This window comes from Balaenoptera borealis (genome assembly GCF_965194805.1).
Source record: "Balaenoptera borealis genome assembly, chromosome: 13".
Lineage (NCBI taxonomy): Eukaryota > Metazoa > Chordata > Mammalia > Artiodactyla > Balaenopteridae > Balaenoptera > Balaenoptera borealis.
The window spans coordinates 46047450-46068633 of NC_138870.1; the positions used below are offsets into that span (position 1 = coordinate 46047450).

At 57.0% G+C, this 21184-nt stretch overlaps 1 protein-coding gene across 16 annotated transcripts; it reads right to left on the minus strand.

Annotated features, from left to right (window-relative positions):
• Positions 1-82: 82 nt before the first annotated feature.
• Positions 83-20366, minus strand: ZNF385A (zinc finger protein 385A). Of its 16 annotated transcripts, none has more exons than XM_082352940.1 (10): positions 20220-20280; positions 18350-18648; positions 13637-13773; positions 9330-9569; positions 6143-6253; positions 4564-4726; positions 2408-2656; positions 1870-2039; positions 1566-1685; positions 83-1421 (listed from the first exon to the last, which is right to left on the minus strand). In XM_082352940.1, exons 3-10 carry the CDS (start codon positions 13721-13723, stop codon positions 1191-1193), a joined length of 1371 nt encoding a protein of 456 aa, XP_082209066.1. In that variant the 5' UTR covers positions 13724-13773; positions 18350-18648; positions 20220-20280; the 3' UTR covers positions 83-1190. The 16 variants fall into 16 exon arrangements, with proteins under 16 accessions (XP_082209066.1, XP_082209059.1, XP_082209056.1 ...); XM_082352933.1 differs by lacking the exon at positions 18350-18648 and adding an exon at positions 17933-18025 and having other exon boundaries at positions 20220-20268; XM_082352930.1 differs by lacking the exon at positions 18350-18648 and adding an exon at positions 17933-18025 and having other exon boundaries at positions 1566-1661; positions 20220-20263.
• Between the last annotated feature and the right edge of the window lie 818 nt (positions 20367-21184).

The window sequence follows — 21184 nt, forward strand, 5'->3', positions numbered from 1 at the left end:
CCCCCCCGTCACCATACACATACACTCCCTGATGGAATTGCTCCCAAATCAGCGGGCAAAGAGAGAGAGTCTGAGTCTCAGGGACGGAGGGCAACGAATCCAGATTTTATTGTCAGGGAGGGGGAAAAGGGAAAGACGTGGGTTGGGGGCCGGGGTTGCTACATCGTCAAGCAGAAAGAGTTGATGGGGAGGGGAAGGCCAGTGGGGGCCTCTCCCCCTCCCGGGTCTGTGCTGGAAGGACTGACGATACGGAAACCACAAGGGGGGGAGGGAGGTCACGACCCCGCCCGAGTTGTGCAGTGGAGGTGTCTGGTGGGAGGGGACAGCCATGAGGTCTAGGAGCTGGGATGGGGTAGGCTACAGACTCTGCAAATCCTGCGGAAAGGGGCGGGGCGGGGGCGAGGCTTCTATTGCTTTTTGCTCACAGTTTTGCGGAAGGCGAGGCGGGGGTGGGCTTGGACTGGACACCCCTTGCCCCCCTTGGTACCCCTTGGGCGATGGGTGCTGGTGAAAAGAATGGAATCCGGACTGGGAAGGAAGAAGGTGAGGGAAGGGTCTATAGGGGCATCTACTTGGTCCCACCCAAGTGCCAGAGATGCCACCAAGTGCTGCCCATGGGCCCAGCTAGACCTGGGCTGGGGCCTGATGCGGGGCGGGCACAGTGAGGTTGCAGGCGGTAAAACCAAAGTGCTTATGAGGGACCCAGGATCCCGCCTGCTCCCCTCCCCCTGCGGAGGACGGGGGTGTTCACGGAAGCGCTTCAGTTTGGGGGTAGGGGGCCGGAGTCCCAGAGTCCGCTTATTGCCAAGAAAATCCATTTCTGCCCCCTGGACCCCGATCATGGCTTGTGAACCCCGTTTTGTGCTAGGTTTGGGGGGGAAGGGCTGGATGCACATGGCTTTTGGGAGGGGGGTGTCTCCAAGGGGGCTCGGGGGTGAGACAGCCCCCCCTTTTCTAGGGGAGAGGGAAGGGCAGGGGGCGGGGTTCCCTGAGATCTGGGGTGTTCCCCCCCTTCTGAAGCCCCCCTCCCCCGCTACCCCTCCCCTTTCCTGGAACCCCGTACCTCGGGGTGGGGGGGAAGGAGAGAGATCATTCAGGGAGTGCCGGGAGGAGGGACGGACTGGGAGCCCGGAGGCCTGGGTCCCGGCTGGAGGTGGGGGGGTTGAATGGGAGGGGGTTCAGGGTTCAGGTCAGTAGGGGGAGAAGAGGATGGGTCCGTGCGCAGTTCGGATGGGCCCGGGGGCCGGGTGGAGCAGGGGGTGGGTGATCGGCGGTCCCTGGAGAAGAGGTGCGGCGGGAGCCGGGCGCAGAGACAGCGGGGAGCCTGCTGCCGCTGCCATCACCGCAGCCACCGCGAGGGGGCTGGGGAGCAGGCCTCCGGCCAAGGACTTGGGCAGCTCCTTGGAGAAAGTCAGAGTGCCCTGCAGGGGGGAGAGGGGCGGGGAGAGGGAAAAGTCATTCTGTGGCGCCGCAAACTCCACCTCTCCCAGGGCCGGCCGGCATCCCCTCTCCTCCCCGCTCCGGTCCCCACCCCTTGGACGAATTCTCCATCGCCCAGGCCTCACCGCCAGCTCCCCGGCGCCCCTGGGCTTCTTGTGACGGCTCAGTAGGGGGTTGGGCTTCCCGGCCACGCCATCTCGGTGCCGCCGGCTGGAAATGTGCTGCAGGGACCAGTGGGTGGGGGGCTGTGAACCACGGGGAAAGGAGCAACCGCCAGGGAGCAGGGTGATCGCACCTCAGCACCGGGCCCCGCCCCTTCTGTGGCACCAAAGGATGACCCTGAAGAAGAGTCTCACCCAAGCTCCCTGTCCTCCCTCCTCTCTCAGCAGGTACACTCTCCAGAATTCTCAGAAAGGGCCTTGGACCCACCTGTTTCAGTTGGACCTCCGAGTTGACCTTGACATTGCAGATCTCACAGTGGAAGGTTCGGTCCTGGGCAGGGGCCTCTGGTTCCCCGGGAGTGGGAGGCCCCAGCCGAGGGTAAGCTTTGATGGGGCCCAGTCCACTTCGGGCCTCCAGAATTGTCTTGTGCTTAGTACCTGGAGCCCGCAGAGGGCAGGAGGTAAGAGGTGGAAAAAAATTCTCCAGGCCTACTACACCTCAAATACCCACATTTCCAGTTACTATATTGGGGGGGGGGTGCATCAAGCGTGGGGGCTTTCCAAGGCCCTTGGGACCCTTCCAGACACAAGGTGGGTCAGGGGAGAGTCACAGTTACCAGAAATAGGGCGGGGGTGGGGAGGGAACTGAGGAGGTAAGGGGCTGAGGAATGAGGGAGATGATTAGGGAGGGAGATAGGCTGGTGAGTCTTAGAGGGTCCAGGGATGCTGGAAGCAGGAGAGTTAGGATATAGGAAGCAGGAGGGGATGAGGACAGGGGAGTGGGTGTGGGGGAGGGGAGCCCATACCTTTGTTATGTGCCTCAAGCTGGGACAGGGAGTTCACTGCCACCTTGCACAGAGCACAGTAGAGCAGCCGCTTGGCCTTCTCCTCCTCTTCCTTGCTACCCCCAGGCAGGGAAGCTGGGGCTGGAGTCCCCCCTTCACCCTTGGTTACACCCTGACCAGTCTCCGGAACACTGGGAGGGGATGGGGAGCCAGGTTGTTTCTCTGGGGATCCTGGGGCTGGACCCAGTCCATTTTCCATGGAAACTGTCACTGGGGGAGAAACATAGGGATCATCCCAGATGGCTTTCGGAGAAGATTCTTTATGTGGAGGAGACCTAGCCCCGTTTCCTGGAGGGCAAGGGCCCAGGAGTCCCCACCCTGTGACAACATGCATGCTCTCATGCCCTGGACCACAGCCAGATGTGGTCCAGCTGCCGCAGGCTGGGTGTGAGACTCCAGTGCCTGGCTCATTCTCCATAAGCTGGGAATGGCTGAGGGGTCCAGCCCCACCAGCCTCTCCTTCAGCCAGGGTGAAGCTGGCAGCCAGCCTGGTGAGGGGGAGAGGGGCATGGAACAAGGGACCTCCCCTCCAAGGCCTGCCAGCCGGCCTGGGCTTCCCGCCCGGCCAGCCCCTTCTCAGAGGCCTGCCCAGTCCCCAGGGAGGCATGCCAAAGAACCCTAGGAAGGGGCAGAAGCGAGGTGAGGAGAGGTTGGGAGAGACAGACACAGACATGGCAAAAGGGAAACAGAAACAGCAGAACCAGAGAGGGAAGAAACAGGGATGTGGGCTGCTCTATAATTCATGGCTTGATTAAAGATGCACAGGCCCCAGGCTTCAGCGCTGGGTTCTGGCCTCTGCACAGGGGAAACTCTAGCGCTCCCATTCTTGCTCCAGCAGCTGATCCAGTTTCCGGGTCAGGGGGAGGCCGGGGGTGGGGCTGGGGAGCTGGTGGGAGGGGACCTCCTGAGCCCTGCAGGTGTCCATTTGCTGGTCTGTCCTGTGATCTTTCCTTTTTTTCTCTCTTTCTCATTTCTGACATCATTTATCTCCATCCCAATCCAGACAGCACACTCACATCTCTATCTGGACAGAACCTCCTGGCTTTCAAAAGCAGGGCAGGTATCCTTACCTCCTTAGGGAGATTGCCCTAGGAACTAAGTGAGGTAATATGTATCAAGAACCTAGAACAGTGCTAGACAGGAAACGTTAGCTACACCGCCACCATCATCATCCCCCTTTGACAGAGACATTACCAAGTTAACCCAAGATGTTCAGGCTAAGAAGCAGCCAGAACACAATTAGAACTCAGCTCACCCATTCACCCTATTTGTGCATCCCTGAGGGACGGTGTGTGTGTTTGTGTGTGTATGTGTGGTGAGAGTGGGGCCTGCTTCCCAAGCTGGTGGTGCAGCTCCTTGGTTTTCATTCTCCTTAGGGTAGGGCAGGAAGGACAGGCAAGGACAAGGAGGACATGGGGATGTCAGGTCTCTCTGGAGTTGCCATGACTGACATCTGATGTGGTAATCCCAGGATGGGGGTGGCTCAGATCGTCCTGTCTTGATATTCCTTCTTTCCAGTTTCTTGGCTGGGAGTAAGGTTGAGGATGGCCACCAGCCACGAGGGAGAAAGAATCTCAGAGTTGCTTTTTGTAAACCCGGAAAAGACCTCACAGATCTTCAAGTCTCACTCCCTCGTTTCCGAGGGACAAAAAACTCTGGCCCAGAGAGGTCGAAAGATCTACCCAAGATCACCCAGGGAGTTGCCTGGGTTTCCTGGGCTCAGTCCTCCCTGGGGGGCGCTCCCGTGGGCAGGCCCTCAGATATCCTGATTCTCTGCCCTGCCCCTCTCCCCAAGATGAAATGGTCTCTCCCTGGATTTGGTGGTTCCGTTTTTCTTGAGGAAGTTTGCCAGGTAGCCTCACCCTGGCCCCTGTCTGAGTCACTGGGCAGTGGGGAGGACAGACAGTGGGGACTCTGCTGAGAGGAGCTGGGGCGGCAGTGGGGGTGACAGGATGGAAATTTTGCGTCACTGGGTTTGGCTGCAGGACTCTTCTTGGGTGGGGCTGGGGTGGGAGCTGAGGAAGAGAGAGATGAAAGCAGAGGAGAGTTCTGGGAAGTGGGGACAGAATGGAGGAGACAAGATCAGTTGAAGGATGCTGGGGGGGAGTCAGACATACCTGGACGGGGGGCTACACCCTCTCCATTTGGGGGTGTGCCGCCTGGGGGAGCTGGATCTCCTGTTTCCCGGATGCTGGGCTCCCTGCCTCGAGTCTTGGCAGCCTCGATGCCTTTGACTCTTCGGGCATGGCGATTACCCTTGTAGTGTGCCTCAGCCTGGCTCTTTAGGGATGGAGGAAGAAAAGGGAATCTGAGATCGTCTTTCATCTGAACATTCTCCCCATGGAGCTCCTTCAGGTCCTGGGGTGGCCTCAGCAGGCTGCACTTAATCTCTCCCTACACCAGGGCGAGGTAAAGCCCCGTGTCGAGGAGCCCTGGTTACTCAGTCGCTGGGAACCTGGGTCCCCACCTAGCCCAGGCTCTACCGCACCACCACACCCAGGGCCTGCCTGCTGACTCAGGCTTCCCACCTTGTCCAGGGGTGAGGGAAGGGGACCTCACACCTATAGGAGAACCCTAAATGGGAGGGGCCGAGCAATCTAGCCAGTCCGCATCCTCTTCGACCCTGGGCCTTCTGTGCCTGTGTCCCCTGGCCCCAGGATCCAGCCTTTGCTGCTCCTGGGGCTCCCACCCTCAAGCTGGGAGTCCCAGGAGCTCTGAAGCCTGGGCTGTACCCTGACTACTCCCCTCTGGGTCTCATTTTCCCTGAAGCCTCTGCAGACACCCTGGAGGACCCTGGCCCCAGGCCCCAAGCCCAGCTCTGGAGACAGAGAGAGCAGCAGAGACAGCTGTCAAAACAGAGGCGCTAAAAAAAAAAACAACAAAAAAAAACCAGAGGCGCTTGATGGGGGAGGGGAGGGCAAAAAGAGGGTGGGGCAGGGGTGTGCAGAGCCTGGCGGCATGGTGTGGCGTGTGTGTGTGTGTGTGTGTGTGTGTGTGTGTGTGTGTGTGTGTGTGTGTGTGTGTGTGTGTGTGTGTACTGGGTAGAGAAACAGAACATGCTTTCTTTTCCCTACTCAGCAGAACGAGGCTCTGCTGTTTTTCTCCAAAAGTTCTCAGAACCTGCATGCCACAAAGCCCCCTCTAGACCCACACAGAAGTCCCAAGGGAACCTCCGAGGGAGAAAATCTGGACACCAAGGTTCTGAGTTTGGGGTGGCTTCTCCCATGGGAGAGACTTTCCCTTGGGAGAGCAGTGGGGGCCAGGCCTTGTTTGTAATGTGGAGGGAGGACGGTGGAGAGAGGAGGAAGCCAGGAGGTTAGCGGGAAATGGATGAGCCGGGGAGGAGTTTAGCAGAGGCCAAGGAGGGCACAGGCTCTGCAGGGGGCCAATGACGTAACTCAGCCCTGTACCCAAGACCAGAGGGCCAGAGGCCACACTCCCACCCAGACACAGATGGCCACCTGTGTTCCAAGAAGTTCTGAGCCAGGGATGCCTCAGTCCCCAAGGGAGGGATACATACAGCCATCTCTTGTCCCTCCCGAGTGCTTTCCATCAGCCCTGCCTCTCCTGCAGTATCCCCTCATATCCCCTTAATCCCTGACCCTCAACCCAGAGCTCCCAGACCCTTCTCTCCCCTAAGATCCCCTGGTCGTCCCTGCCCCAGCCAGTGGATGGGTGAGCAGCTGGGTTTCTTACCTGAGAATTGAAGCGGATCTGACAGACATTACAGGAAATGATGGGCCGCTTGGTCTTGAGTAAGGGTCCCCCAAAAGTGTGGGAGAGTACAGCCTTCTGCACAGGGTCCATCTGTGGAGGCAGGCTGGGGTGAGCCAGGAACCCCAGCACAAGCTCATGTCCATCACAACCCCACTGGCAGCAGCTGGGTTGAACCAAAGTCCCTGGAGCCTCCTCCCAATCCCCCAGCATGCCAGAGGGCTCTGAGCCTCAGTTCCCTGATTCCCTCCTAGCCCAATCTTCATAGCACTGGAAGGGACCTGAGAGATCCCCTGGCCCAGTGCTCCCATTTGACAGAAAGTAGAAGTGGTTTGCCCAAGGTCAGAGCATGACTTAATAGCAGAGCTGGGACTTGAACCTGGACTCGTCTCCATCCGTTATACCATGAAGATCAAGCTCTGTCACCTTGACCTTTCTCCTGGGCTGATCCACCAGAGGCCCACTCAGGAAGTCCCAAAGCATCCCAGATCCTAGGGCCCTCAGCTGAAGCCTTTTTTGGCCTCTGCTCTGGGGCACGACCATCAACCAAGCCAAGCTTCTGGTCCCAGGAGACAGATGTTCCCAGCTTCCCATCTCTGGGCCCCAGGTTGCCCTAACACACTCATTCCCTGGACCTCTTAAAGCAGTAGCTTCTAGAGGGAGTAAAAGAACTCAGGAGAGAGTAGGTGGCTCCAGCAGGAATAAGTAAGAGAACGTAAGAAGCTGGGCTGGCCTGAGGCAGCCCGGGGATCTTCTGAACTCCCTCCCCTTGGTCACAGGGCTTCTGGGGCAGGGCTATGGGCTGGGAGGGATTAGGAACGGCCTCTGCCCCCACCCTGGGTCAGCAGATGTCTTTGCAGTCTCCTGCCAAGAGTTCACATGAGGCGGGAAGAGGATGGGAGTTTCTCTCTGAGGCTTTCTGCTATGGGGATAAAGCCAGGGGCCTAGAGGCATGAAAGCTGCCTCCCTGCCCTGTCCTCCTCCCTTCTGGCCCCCAGGCGGCCAGGGAGAGGCGAGCCTGGAATGCAGCTGAGGCTGAGCAGAACTGGGTGATGGCTGGGATCTCTCATAAGCATGGAACCAGATTAGAGCTGAAACCTTATCTTCTAGGTGGAAGGATCAAGTGAAAAAAAAGTTGCTGGAGACTCGGGGGTCCTTAGCTCCTCAGCTGAGGCCCTCCCTGTGCCCAGGTCTTCATGATTCCCCATGAGACACTGGTGAGAGACAGGAACATGGAGCAGGGGGAAGAAGGCGGTCTGGAAAGCCCACACATCCTGTCTCCCCTCTGCTCCCCAAAGTTGTCTCACTGGCTGCTTGGGGTTGATGTCAGGAAAGGGGCTTTAGCATCCCTGTGAAATGTGCCATCCCATTTGGCAGCGGCAGAGGCAGGAACCAGGTTCAGATAACCAGTCTGACAGACCAGTGTCAATTTCCTGCCCTGCCGTTGGCTGGAAGCAACCCCTCTCAGTGGCTTACTCTTCTCCTCCTGGAAGCCCAGGTCCTTTTCAGGGAAAAGCCAAACAGGGGAAGACTGGGTGTGTCTGTGTGTGTCTAGGCAGTCTATGATCAATCTGTGCAGGGGTGGAGTGTGAAGGCGTGTCACGTGCTGTGTGTACATCATTTCTGTATCAACAGTTCTGTGCCGGGGGCTCTGCCGAAGCCATGAATGGTCAGGTTGTGCAATCTTCAGCTGTGTGTTTATCGGTGTGAATGTATGACGTGTCTAGCAGGAAGACAGACCAAGTTGGAGACAGGCTTTAATCAGAAAGGGGAGACAGATGTTGTACTCAGCTCCCAGCCTCCAGGCGACAGTCCTCCCTAACCAGGGACCCCCAACTCTGCCCCAGGGTTCTCCATAGCCCCTGGACGTCCTCACATGCTGGGTAGGGAATGGAATTCAGCCTAAACAGAAACCCAATCTGGGCCAGAAACCTAAGTCGATGAAAATGGTAGGGAGAGAGGAGTGGGATGGAGAGGGGAAAGCAGAGGTCCCTGGCTCTGTCTGTGCCCCACCCCAGGACCCCAGCCTGCTCCCCAGAGTGGCTGAGGACCCAGTGCCCTGAGGATGACCTGTGAGCTGACTGTCCCAGCATCCATCCCCTGCAAATGGTCACTGTCCCGCTTGGGTCCTTCCTCCAGGGTGAGAGCCTTTTCCTTTGCACAGCCCTCTCCTCAGGTTTAAGTCCATAAACACCAACTAGGGGTGGGAGGTGGGCAGAGAGGAGGGCAGCAACCCAGTCTGGTGGGTCCTTCCCACCCTCTCCTCCAGGAACGGAGGAGACACCAGGCTGAAGGTGAGGGTTCCTGGGCCCAATCCCTGCGCAGGTGGAATATGAGCCACTGAAGTGCTGCTCCAGGCCAAGGTCAAGAGGCCCTGGTGACCTAGATGAGGGCTCTCTGGGGAGGGGTGAAGGCCAGCATCTCCCAGAGCCCCTTCCCTAGGATTTTGGCCTAGACACTGTCTGGAAAGGTCCACAAAACAGCCGCCTCCCACCTGCCCTCCAATAGCAGACATGAAAGGGAATCGCTCCCCTAAGCTGGGGCAAAATGAATCAGGAAGGGCAAGGGGGAGGGAAGGGGGAAACCAGATCAGGAACACCAGGAGGGGCTATGATTATATTTCCTTCCATTGCCCTTTATCTGATGGCACCGCTGCCCCTGTTTGACCACCCCCCCCACCCCAAATAAAGGCAAAAAGGGAAGGGGGATGGAATCTCAGGGATGGGAAGACCTGAGGGACAGGAAGGATTGAAACAGGAAAGAGAGGGAGCTAGAGGGTGTCTAAAGAGCAGGTGGAAGCTGGTGGGGGAGGGACGCTAGGAAGGGGACTAAGGCTGAGATGGGGTCAGGGCTGCATAAGGGATCTGACCGGCGGCGTGGCAATTTGAGGGTAGGTGTAGGACCTGATGGGAAGTCTGAAAATTTGGGGGACTTCAAGGATCTGAGAAACAGAGGCCGGGGTATCCAGTATGGTGGCAGCAGTCTGGGGGGCGCCAGATGGGATCCGGAGATTGGTTGGGGCCGCGCCGGTCGTGGGGGATGGGCTGGATAACCCGAGGACCAGGCGAAGGGAGAGGTAGGGAGCCGGGCAGGGGCGGGCGGGGATGGGGTGGGGGGGCGCTGCGGCAGCGGCGGGAGCCAGGGAGAGAGGAGGGGCCGGGTGGCTTACCCTGCGGGACCCCGGGGGACGCGGCTCCATGGCCCGGGGTGGCGGACCCGGGCGGGGAGGCCGAGCCTGGCCGGGCCGGGCAGGCCGGGGACGCGGCGCTCGTTGCCCGGGTGGCTCGGGGCTGTGCGGCCGGGCCGGCCCGGAGAAGGGGAGGCGGCGCCGGCCCGGCCCGGAGCCCGCCCCAGAGGCGGGGCCGAGGACGGGGGCGGAGATAGGGAGCTCGGGAGGCATGAAGGGGCGCTAGAGCGAAAAGAAGAGAGGACGGGGTGTCCATGTCCAGACACTCGTTCCAGAAAGACCTGGTCCTGGCGAAGGGCCGCTCGGCCTGGCGACGGGGCATTGACCAGATGCTCCACTGGGCTTCCTCCACTGGGGACCCTTGCTGGGTCCAGTATCCCTACCAATGGCCGACCCTGTTTCTCCAGCTTGGACCTTTCTCCTTTCTTTCACCCTTTCTACCCTCGCTCTTCTGCTGACAGCTTCTCTTTCGAGTCCGCAGACGACCCCTTCCCCTGCTCCCTCTGCACACGACCCCTGTGCCCCTTATACATGTCACTTCCCCTACTAGGGATGCCAAGACCGAGCCCAGGTACCCAGGTGTCAGGCACTGCTCTCTTGGTGACTCCTCTGAACGGTGGAGCTGGGGTCGCCCAGGGCAGAAGCGACCTCAAACTGGGGACATCATCCTTAACCTCTTCCCACCTCCTCCTCTTGCCCGCCACCTGCTGGAGAACCAGGGTCCCGAAGGGCTTATGCTTCGTGCACTTGCTGCCCTCTGGCGGTAGAGTGGGGGCAGCACTGGGGGACGAGGGACAGGAGGACAGAACAGCCCACTGCCCCAAACACTTCCTTATCTTCTCTGGATAGGTCCTAGGATTCCGGCTCTCTCATCTCTGGATCTCATCCCCTCCGTTCCACCTAGGGCCGAGAGATGAGCGAAGCAGGGGCCTGGATGTAGAGAGAGGCTGTCTTTGGGAGACAGCGAGGGATGTCCAAGGGCAGAGGGACGCATAATGCAGGGAGGGGTCTAAGGGGTAGGAACTACCCGAGTAGGAGAGATCTGGAAGTATTAGTGCAGGGATGGAGAGACTCTTCCGTGAATAATAATACCATCACCACCACCTAATGTTGATTGAGCCCTTGGAATGTGCCAGCGTCTGGACTGAGCTCTTTGCATGGATTATCTAATTCAATCTTTACAACCACTATTGTAATAGTAAGTACTATTATTATCTTCATTTTATAGATGAGGGAACTGAGGTTTAGAGAGGCTAAATAATTTGCCCAAGGTCATAAGCTAGTAAGTGGCTGAACTGGGATTTGAATTTAAACCCGGGCATCCTGACTCCAAAGCCCTGTACTTAACTGCTGCACAGTACTGCCAAGGCATGTCTGCAGCTTTTCTGCAGTCCTCATTCCCTGCAGAATTTGGCACTATTGATGCAGCCTGCCACACTCTCTCCCTTGGCTTCTCCAACTCTTTAGGAACCTGGTTCTGTCCCCACCCCCTCCTGTGGCTCCTTCATTTCCTTTGCAGGGGCCTCCTCCTGTTCCCACTGCCTAATGCTGCTTATTCCCCAAGGCTTGGGCCTTGGTAACTACCTTTCTCTCTCTGATCCTCTATTAAATAAAAACAATGAAATAACGTAATAATCATAGCAGCTTACACTGACTGAAAACTTACTTTGTGCTAGGTGCTAGGCTTTATGATTATGTAATACGATTCTCACAACAACCTTGTGAGTTGGTACTATTACTGTCTTCTTTTACAGCTGATAAAATTGAGGTTCAGAGTGGTTAAGGAATTTGCCTAAAGTCACACAGCCAGTACTTTTGGAACATCAATTCAAATCCTGCTAGTCTGATGCCAAAGCTGGTATCACTCAACACCTGGCCACACTCTTTCCAAGCTTATCCACTCTCATGGCTTTAAATAGCTTGTCCCCACTAGAGGCCATGGAGCCATGAACCTGGGGAGTCAGAAACTTGGGATTATCCACGTGAATGAACTAAGTAGCTTTGTGATCTTGGGAAAGTCACTTAACCTCTCTGGGTCAGTGTTTCCTCATCTATAAAATGGGGACAAAGATAGGAGACCCAAGGTTAAGTGTAAATCAGGTATGTAGACTGGGGGGAAACTATTCCCAGCACCTTCTGCTCCAGTCACACCCAGTCAATTGCAGTTTCTCAAGTGCTCTTTTTTAGCCCTTGTTTCAGTCTGGAGTGTTCTCTGAAATCCCTTTTAAAATCCTACTAATAGTTCTTCAAAGCCCAACTCATAACGTCACCTGCTCCAGCTTCAATCCCTTTTTCCTCTGCTGTTTCTTTTTTTTTTTCCTGCTCAGCTCTGGTTGGTCCCTCACCACATCCAATAAGTCTTTCCTGACGCCCCCTTGGGCTCCCCTACAAGCTACATGCCTCCAGCACAGCTCTTCTCACACTATAGGGTATATGCTAACTTGCTGTCTTTCCTACTACACCGTGAGCTCTCCAAGCACAGACTGAGTCCTGTGTCCCTGATACCAGTGCCTAGCACATAGTAGGTGCTCAAAAATTTTTTTGTTCAATTGAATTTTTGTTAGTGTCTCTGTCACAATATTTATAACCCTTCCTCTGTTTTGCATTGTAGATCACTGCATACACATCTATACTTCTTTCCTGAATATAGCACCTTTAGCATGGGAGCATGTCATATTTACCCTCATGTCTCCATTTTATCTAGGACAGCGCCTTCCTGATAGTCATTACTCAATTTTCTCATCTGTAAAACGAGGATAAAACGACAGCTACCCCATAGAGTTGCTATAAAACCTGAGATATGAAAAATGCTTTGTAAACCTCAAAGCGCAATGCAAATGCTGGTTTGGATTCTCTGGGAGGAGTTTGGAGGAAGCAGCAGGTATAAAGAGAACTGTATTTGGAGTCAGATGCTCTGGGTTCAAATCATACCTTAGGCACGTACTGCATCAACTTAGATAAATTCCTAAACCCTTCTGGGCCTTAGTTTTTGTCTTCCAGTATGTCAAACTGGAATAATAATGTCTACTTTGTTGGGTTGTGGTGAGGATTAAATGAGATCAAGTATAGAAACATCTACTGCAGGGAATTCCCTGGCAGTCCAGTGATTAGGACTCCACATTTTCACTGCTGAGGGCCTAGGTTCAATTTCTTGGTTGGGGAACTAAGATCCCACAAGTCACACGGTGCAGGCAAACAAACAAACAAACAAAACCCACACACACACACACAAAAACACATCTACTGCAGTGCCTGGTGCATAGCTGATGCTCAGTACGTGTTTGTAACTGAATATGGTTTGATGGTGGGTTACTTGAATTGAATAAAGCTGACTTCCCCCAAACCTTTAGCTCCAGCCCACTCTCCAGGACCCAAATTCCAACTGTCTGTTGGACATTTTTGGCTCAACGTCCCACTGGTCCACCAACTCGCCATGTCCTAAAGTGAGTTCAGCAGCCTCACCCCAGGCCAGCCTCCTCCTCTAACCCCCTGCCCCTGGCAAGGTGATTTCTTTCTCCCAGTCGCAGAGGCCTGAACCCTGGAGTCACCCCTGACTCATCTTCTCTCCCCCACCCCCAAACCCTGGTTGGTCACCGTGGCCTGTCAATATTTCCTTGGAAACACCTCACCCACCCCCCTTCCTTCACTCACTCTGCCGATGCGATGGGCCCGGTCTGGCTCTCCAGGTTCCCCTGCAGGCCCTTATTGCTGGGACAGCCTCCTAACTGGCCACCATCCTCCAGTCTCTGCTCCCTTCCATCCAGCTGCCCCACTCACCTGCCTCAAACACTGCTCCTTCCAACTCACTCTCCTGCTCAAGAATGGATAATGGCTCCCTATTTCATAGTGATTAAATCTAGACAACTTTGCCCGCCCTCCAAGCCCTACCCCACTGATCCTACCCTACCCACCCAACGGTGGGCTCCAGAGAGCTGGAGCTTACAAACAGGCTGCTTATGCCCTTGAAGAGTCTCTCTTTCCACCTCCCTGTACTCACTACCACCCGTCTAGGTCTTGTGACTTCTCTCGATGGTGGACTGAATGAGATGATTCACATAAAACACCTAGCACAGTGTCTGGCCCATAGCCGGATTTCAGTGAATATTAGTTATTATTGTTATTGTTGTCAATAGTATACCAGAGAGCCAACGACACTTGTAACTGACTAGAAGTAAAGGAGATGGGGCCCTAAGAAGACATAAGGAATTAGATACAAGAGGAGAAGAGGGCAGAAGGAGAAGGAGCCGGGGTGGCAGAAGGGTGGGGCAGGCAGGCAGGCTGCTACTCACAGTGCTGTAGTTGCTGAAGAGGCCCAGGGTGGGTGCCGGCTCCAGTGGGAAGGGCAGGATCTGCTTGAGGTCCAGTGGGGGCTGCATGATGGGGGGCTGCCGTAGCAGAGGGAGGGGCCCTGCCCGGCTCAAGCTGCCTAAAGACCAGAGAAAACATTATGTGGGGCAGGAAGCCTGAAGCTCGGGAGCCCAACCCAAGCCTGGCAGTCCCGCTCCGCAGCTGGGGGCCCACACTCAGAAGTGTGACCCCCATCACACACACTTCCCCTGCAGGCTGGCTCCGGAGCAATGGAGCACGGTGCCCTGTGGGCCTGGGGGAGGGCACAGACCTGTTGTTCTTCCCTTCTGGGTGATTTTCACTTCCCCCTTCTCCAGCCTCCCTCCCCCAAGACCTTTAGGCATTTTACAGACCCAGGAAGATCACAGGCCTTCTCTGCAGGCCGCCTGCTGGACCACAAGGACTCGGAGTCCCACGCCCCTGGCTACTCCCTTCTTCTGGTTTTGCTTTCCCCCAGGGAATCCCAAAGGCTAAGTCTTACCCCAGGGAGAATGGTCAGGTGAGTGATTCATCCCACTGCTTAGACAGGAATATTGAGGCCTGTATTTGGAGGAGGGCTGCTGGATCTTTCAGGCTCCCCAGAGAGTTATGATTTTGTCCCAATCGTAATTCTTAATTAACTGTCGATGTCTCGGGGTAGGAAAGTGGCATTCGATCTGGGAGGTGGACTGCCTGTGGCCATTCTCAGAGCCCCTTCTCCCAACCTTCCCGTCCTCCCCAGGTCCCTCTGTCAGCTGCGGGAATGTTCAGCTCAGGCTCTGCGGGAGGAACTGCGACCAGCCGCTGGGAGGGGAACGCCTGGGTCTGACCCCAAGGGGAAATGAAACTCCAGGCTAGCCACTCCACTACCGTCCCTGAAACCTTCTCCTCCTACCCCAGAGCCATGGGAGGAGCCCTGCCAGGCTCCACAGGGCTGGCCCAGAGGCCCTCAGGACCCCTCTGGGCTTCTGCTGGCCCAGCTCCCTTCTGCGACTTCTCTTGTCAACCAGTCAGGAACTCTGGCTGCCCTTCATGGCTCTAGCAACTCCCTGACAGCAACAGGGGTTCCCAGGAACAAAGGCAAACCCAGGAGGCTGCAAGCTTAGCCCCGTCCTCCCATGACCTTACTGGGGCAGAGGGTCCCCCTGGGATCCTTTCCTACTCCCTCCAGAGAGGGCCCCTTTTCATACCTTCAGTGTCTGGTGCCTGCTGCCCCCAGGCAGTGGCCTGGCCCTGGCCCCCCAGGGGCCTGGGCCTGACAGCGTCCCCTTCCCTTGGTTCTGCCCCCTGCCCCCTCCCTTGCCAGCCTCCCCCCCAGTCCAGTCAGTAGAATCAGCCAATCAGAGTCCTGGAAAAGTGGGGCAGAGGGGAGGGCGGGGGAGCAGGGATTAGGGGAATCGGATGCGAGAGGGTGGGGGCAGGGAGGGCTCAGGCACAGCTGGGGGCAGGGAGCTGGTCCAGGAAGGTCTGGAGGGGTCTGTCTTTTCCACCCACTGCTACGACTGGGTGGCCAGGGTGCCTGAGGCAGAGAGGGGTCAAGGCTGCTGGGAGCTTGGGCTGCAGACATCTAAGGGTTGAAGGAGAAGGGCAGGATGCTTGGCTTTGGCCCTTGGACAGCTAGGGGTCCATATGTCATGTCCGTTCCCTCCTCTGCCACCTCGGGGTTGAGATGGGGTAGGGGGGAGAGGAGAGAGACAGACAGACAGACAGACAAAAGTGAGTGAGATAGAATGGGAAAGACTGACAGAAGCAGGAATAGGCGACTGAGAAAAGGGACATAGACACTGAGAGAGAAGAGGACAGGGGACAATGGAGAGATGAAGAGAGTGAAATGAGAGAGAAACAGAGACACTGCTGAGAAGCTGGACACAGAGCTAGAGACAAGGGCAGAAAGACCAGAGGACAGAGAACAGAGAGAACGAGAGAGGGAGAGAGGAGAGAGAGGGACCGACAGACTGATGGGGCAGGGCGACCGTCTCCCCTTCCCCTCTGTCCCCCCATGGCTTCTCCCCTCTGTGCCCACCTCCTCCTGCCTGGCACACAAGGCCAGGGCAGCCTTAACGAGTCCCAGGCGGAATCAGGAATGGTGAGAGAAACCTGAGCGCTCCCAGAGTCCCCGGCAACCAGCACCCACCCCAGGCAGCTGGTCCGGGGCTGGCACTTGCTCCGGCCCCAGAGAGGGAGGCAGCTCAGCTCCTTGACCCTTTCCTGGCTCTGAACTCTCCAGGCCCCCACCCCTCAAACAACCACCTCAGAGGAGAGAGATGAGTTCCACAAAAGGCAACAGAAAAAAAGAATGTTTTCAGGTAAAGCACTCTGAGTAGTAGCACATTTAATCTCTGAGGTAACTGTTCTATGGGGTAGCTGATACTAGTTTTTAACCATCTGACACTTGAAGAAACTGAGGCTCAGAGAACTTAAAAAGACTTGGCTGATGTTACACAGCCTGTAAATATCAGAGCTGGGATTTCCATCAAGATCTGTCACCCTCTTTCTCTGCTACACAACCCCAAAGGGCTCCAATTTAACTCTGAATTCAGCAGAGATCTGAGAAAGGCTTCCATCTTGTCCAAGGAGAGGAAGGGGAGAACAAGTTCATGTCCTTCCTGGAGTTGGAGGAAAACAGGTAGCAGCCAGCCAGTTCCCTCTAGCCAGCAACTCATCTTTTCCACTGACAGGAGCCCTGAGGTCGGGGGAGGGAAGAGGAAGGGGGAGGAAGGAAGGAAGGATGGAGTGAGGCAAGGAACCAAAGTGGGCAACTGGAGATTCATGTGTCTCTTTCCCAGATTCCTGGGTCCACTCCACTGAGATCTGAGGTGGGAGGGGGCAGATGGCAACTTACGGACCAAGTGGGGAGAAGCTGGGCCCTTGGTGTCAGGTAGCCCACGCCTCAGTCCCCTCTCCGCCATCCTGAGAATAATAAGGGCCCACTGTATGCCAGGCACTTTACATATACGCCCCCCCGCGGATGGCTCTACTGCTCACTAGCTGGGTGACTAGCTCGTTTCCGAACCCTCTCTGTCTCATTTCTCCTTTGTCAAATGAGAGCAACGGTACCTGCGTTGTGGAGTTGTTGAAAGGATTGAACAAATCCATGTAAAGTGCTGGCCTGCCACAAAGAAAGCTCAATAAATGTTTGGTAAATAAACCAATCCTCAATCTTATAGATGACCATCAGCTCAGAGAGGGCGAGTTAATTGACCAAAGTCACACAGCTAGTGAGGGATCTGAACCTGTCTGGCTGGCTCCAGACAGGGCTTTCAGGCACCACACTTTCCTAGGGTTGGAGGGGGGAAAAGGCAGGAATATAATAAGGGCTGTGAAGGAGGAAATGAAGTAGTAAATCCAGGGCTTCTTATGGCTGGTTAGGTGAGGGCTTCAGGTGGGTTTGGAGGAGGAGGTGGAGAGCAAACTGGAGTGTGTGTGTGTGTGTGTGTGTGTGTGTGCGCGTGCATGCGTGTGGGTCTGCACACCGTGTCAAGCATGGCAGGGAGGAGCTGAGGCCTGGCTGGGACAGGCCGCTCCAGAGGGAAGCTCATTAGCTCGAGCAGATAGAGCCCCACCCAGCTTCATGGGGAGCTGCCAAATGCTTTATTAAAGACACTTCCCAACCCCTTTAGGGGGGGTGAAGTCTCAGTCCCTTGGATGGACGGCCATCTGTCCATTTCTGCACCCTACCTGGACCTAGGCCCTTTGATCCTGCTCAGGTATCCCCCCAGCACCAGGCCACAACCAAGCCAGGTCTGACTCCTTACTCATTCCATCCCACTCAGAGCTGGTCTTTTCCTTCCTCTCTTGCCCAGAAATTCTGGCCAGGTGGGAGTCCCAGTGCCTCGGCTATCTCAGGTCAGGCCTAGGGCCTGAAGCCCCTGTGGCAAAGAATGGGAGTGTCTGCTGTGAGCTGGCTCTGGGAGTGGCAGCGTCTGGGTAGGAACAGGAGCCAGGAAGGATGTTAGGGTAAGGCTGCAGGTTAATGTTGGTCTGGAGATTGGGCCAAGATGAGATTCAGATCACAGAGAGGTATTGGGGATAGGGTTGCAAGTAGCGTTAGGGCCCAAGGTGGTGAAAAACATAGGGTCAGCACTGGGTTAAAATGGGAATTAGGCTCTGGGGCCCAAGGAGAAATGAGATTGGCGCCTGGACTGGAATCTCATCTCTAATCCATCCCCTTTTCACTTCAGGCCTTTTGGCCTCTTCTAACCCCAGAAATGCCTAAAACTGGGGGATTAATGGGAGAGCCTGGAACCCCTAGATCTTGCCTTCTTGACCAAGTCTCAGGTATTTGAGGTATTTGTCCCCTTCTGCTTCAATTTCCCCCTTCTTGGCAGGAGGCAGGCTGAGTGCTGGAAAGGCTTTGAAGTCAAAGATGAAAGCAACAAGAGGATGATTATGAACAACTACTCAAAACATCATGCCTAATAACCCCGGGGGAGATGTGGGCGGGGGCAGGGCCTAAAGCAGGGAGGTGGCTAGGAAAGGCAGAAGGAAGACCCCTGGGGAATTTTCCCCAGCCTGATGGGGAAAGCCTCCCTCAATGCCCCCGCCCCGCACACCACACCAAGGGCCCAGTTGGAGAGGAGGGTAAGCAAAGCTCAGAACGGTGAACCGGAGCCCAGAACCACCACCTTAAACCTGGGCCCACAGTCTGGCTCTTGAGCAGGCAGGCTGGGCCTCACCTGCCGGGCAGAGCACCTGCACACAGATTCAGTGGACCTCAGCGTTCAGAACCTGAAAACCTTAGAATGGGCCTCAGGCCTGGCCCGCAGCTGCCTCCCTCTTGCCTTCCTTCGTCAAAGAGGGTTAAGGTATGTGGCCCGCCAGGCTTCCCACCCCTCTGTGGGCTGGGCACAAGGAGGGAGTTAATTGCAGTGTCCTCAGGGAGGTGTGGTGGGCGTCCAGTTGGTGGCCCCTGGCATTCCTCCTGTGGTGGGATCTTGGGTTGGTTCGAGCAGGTTCCCGAGGTCCTCTCCAAGGCCTACTGACCAGGAGAAGCATGGCTCAAACTGGCCTGTCCTGGACAAGCGTGATGTTGCCTCTGGGGCCCGTGCCCAGGCTGGGGCCAGGGTGCAGGGATTGCACAGGTTGGAGGAATATGGAGCCTGTGCTCTGGGGACCTGAGTCCAAGTGTGCTGGTGGGGGTCACGCTAGGGTCGGGACAGTCTTCATAGATGGGCCTGGAGTCTCTTTCCTGCTAGAGACACTCTTGGGAAGGAGGCAGGCAACCAGTCATTCGTGCCTCTGTTGGCTCATTCATTTAATGGATTTGATGGGGTGCCAGGTGGAGGGGGGCAGACGTAGAGTGGTGAGAGTGAGGCGCTACGGGGGTGGGGGGGGGGAGAAAGAGATGGAGGAAGGAGGGCAGAAGGGGAGAGAGCCACCTAGTGGGAGTCAATAGGGGTCAAACGAAAGAAGAAAAGCAAAAGAGCCAAGGGGGCCCCAGCAGAGGGCTGAGGTGGGAGCCAGGCGAGCCCTGGGGTGCCAGCATGCAGCCAGGTGTCCCCCGTGGGGGGCAGGGAGACCACAGGTGTCTGGGCCTGGTGGGGGGTCTCCCACCACAAACAGGGCCCAGGAACCGGCCTAGCCAGGACAGAGGGCAGAGGTCAGAGGTCAGAGGACAGAGCAGGCCTGTGGACTATTGTGGAGGCAGGGGCTTGGAGCCCGACTGATGAGGAGTCCTTTCCTCCCCCTCCCGGGGCTCCTTCCCATGTAGGTCATGAGGCTGGGGTGGCTGTGGCTGAAGGGATGTCAGAGCCCCGCGGGAGCCTCCCTCCGCCATCCTTGTGCTCCCCGGGGCCCCTTCCTCTGCTGGTGCCCCCGGCCCAAGGCAGCGGTGGGGGTGGGGTGGGGGAGGAAGGAAGAAGAAGGCAGCCGGGGAAGGAAGGGCCCAGGCAGCCAGAGCAGGGAGAGAGAGGGGCAGGTCCCGGCGTGTTGGGGCAGGATGGCTGCGGAGACAGGATCCGTGCCGCAGGGGCCCTGGGATGGACAGTTTCCCACCCCTTTTTCTCCCAGACCCCTTATCTTCAGCCCTCAGGTTCCCACCTCCCACCACACACCTCGAAGCTACACCCACCATCTTCTCCCCCCGCCCGCCCCTCACTTCCTCCTTTCCCTCTTATCCTGGGCCCAGAAGGATGTCGGAGTGTTTGAGCTAAGGGTGGGGGAAGGCCCCGGGGAGGGGGAGGGGAAGGGGGGGACGGGTCAGAACCTTTCGCTCAACTCTACCAGGCCAGGATCAGCCCCTCCCCCAGCCTCTCGTAGACTGTCATATAATATTCATGAGCCTCATGAATACGCAATGTTCTCATTATGGGGCGGGGGTCTCACTCGGCTCTGTCTCCCCCTTTACCACTCCCTGGATTACCGGGAGAAGAAGCGGCAGTTTGGGGAAGAGGGAAAGAGGGGGCCCCAGATGTGGAGCCAGATGAAGGGGGAGGGGGAACCGGTGGCTGACGGGCGGCCGCAGTCACCGCGGTGCGGGAGGTGGGGGGGTGACCTACTGAGAGGGACCCAGGAGCCTGGAGCCGCGGAGCCGCAGAGCCCACTCACCGAGGATCATGCTGGGGACCCAGGCGCCCGCGGTTCCGCGTCGCTCTGTCCCGGGGGCCGTTCTGGCCGGGCTGGGGGTACGGGGGGTGGAGTCGGGGGAGGAGCAGAGGCCGGCCGAGGCGGAGTGGGGGCGGAGCCCGCAGCAGGTGAAGACGGGAGGAGGGGGGACCCGGGCACACAGGGCTCCAGGAGAGGGCGTCCTGACGGCTCCTTGTTCCCTCCCGCTTTCTCTTCTACTTGCTGCCTGGGTCTCCTGGATTTACGGTGTCACTGCAGCCAGGGCTGGGGGAACAAGGCATCTAGAGGACGGTGTGTGTTGACACAGGAAGCTGGAAACTAAGATGCCTGGGATCCCGGGAAGGGCTGAGTCTGAGGGCGGGAAGTCTGGTCACAGGCTTATATGGCGTGGGGAATGCCTAAGTACTCTGGGGAGGGATGGGAGCTGGCTGGATGGGACACCTGAGTCCTCTCCAGAGTGATGGGCTGGGCCGGAGCGGAGGGTGGGGCAGAGAATGTTTGGGTACTAGTTTGTTTCCCTGGCTCTGGAGCAGGATGCCTGGGGGCTGGGTCTCAGAGGTGAAATGTGGGGTTGAAGATGGACCCCAGGTTGATCTCTGGCTGGGGTCTGAATGCCTAGGTCCTTAGGGAAGGTCTGAGGGAAGTGATTGCAATCAGTGGACCCAAAGAGGTGGAAATAGAAGCTTGCAACTGAGATCATTAGGGCAACCAGAGATGACAGAAGATCAAGAACTGAGGCTCAACCTTGTAGAGATGACCTGGATTGGTGTGGGGATGGGAGCATCTATCCAGGGCATTCCCCATTAAGGTGAACTTGGACTGAAGAGGCCTGGTAGGGTGTCTTTGATGAGGTGGAGGGGAGGATGGAGGATAGGACAGAATGTATGGGCTGGGGAGAACGTCAGGGGAGAGGCGGAGTACAGGACACCGGATGTATTCTAAGGACC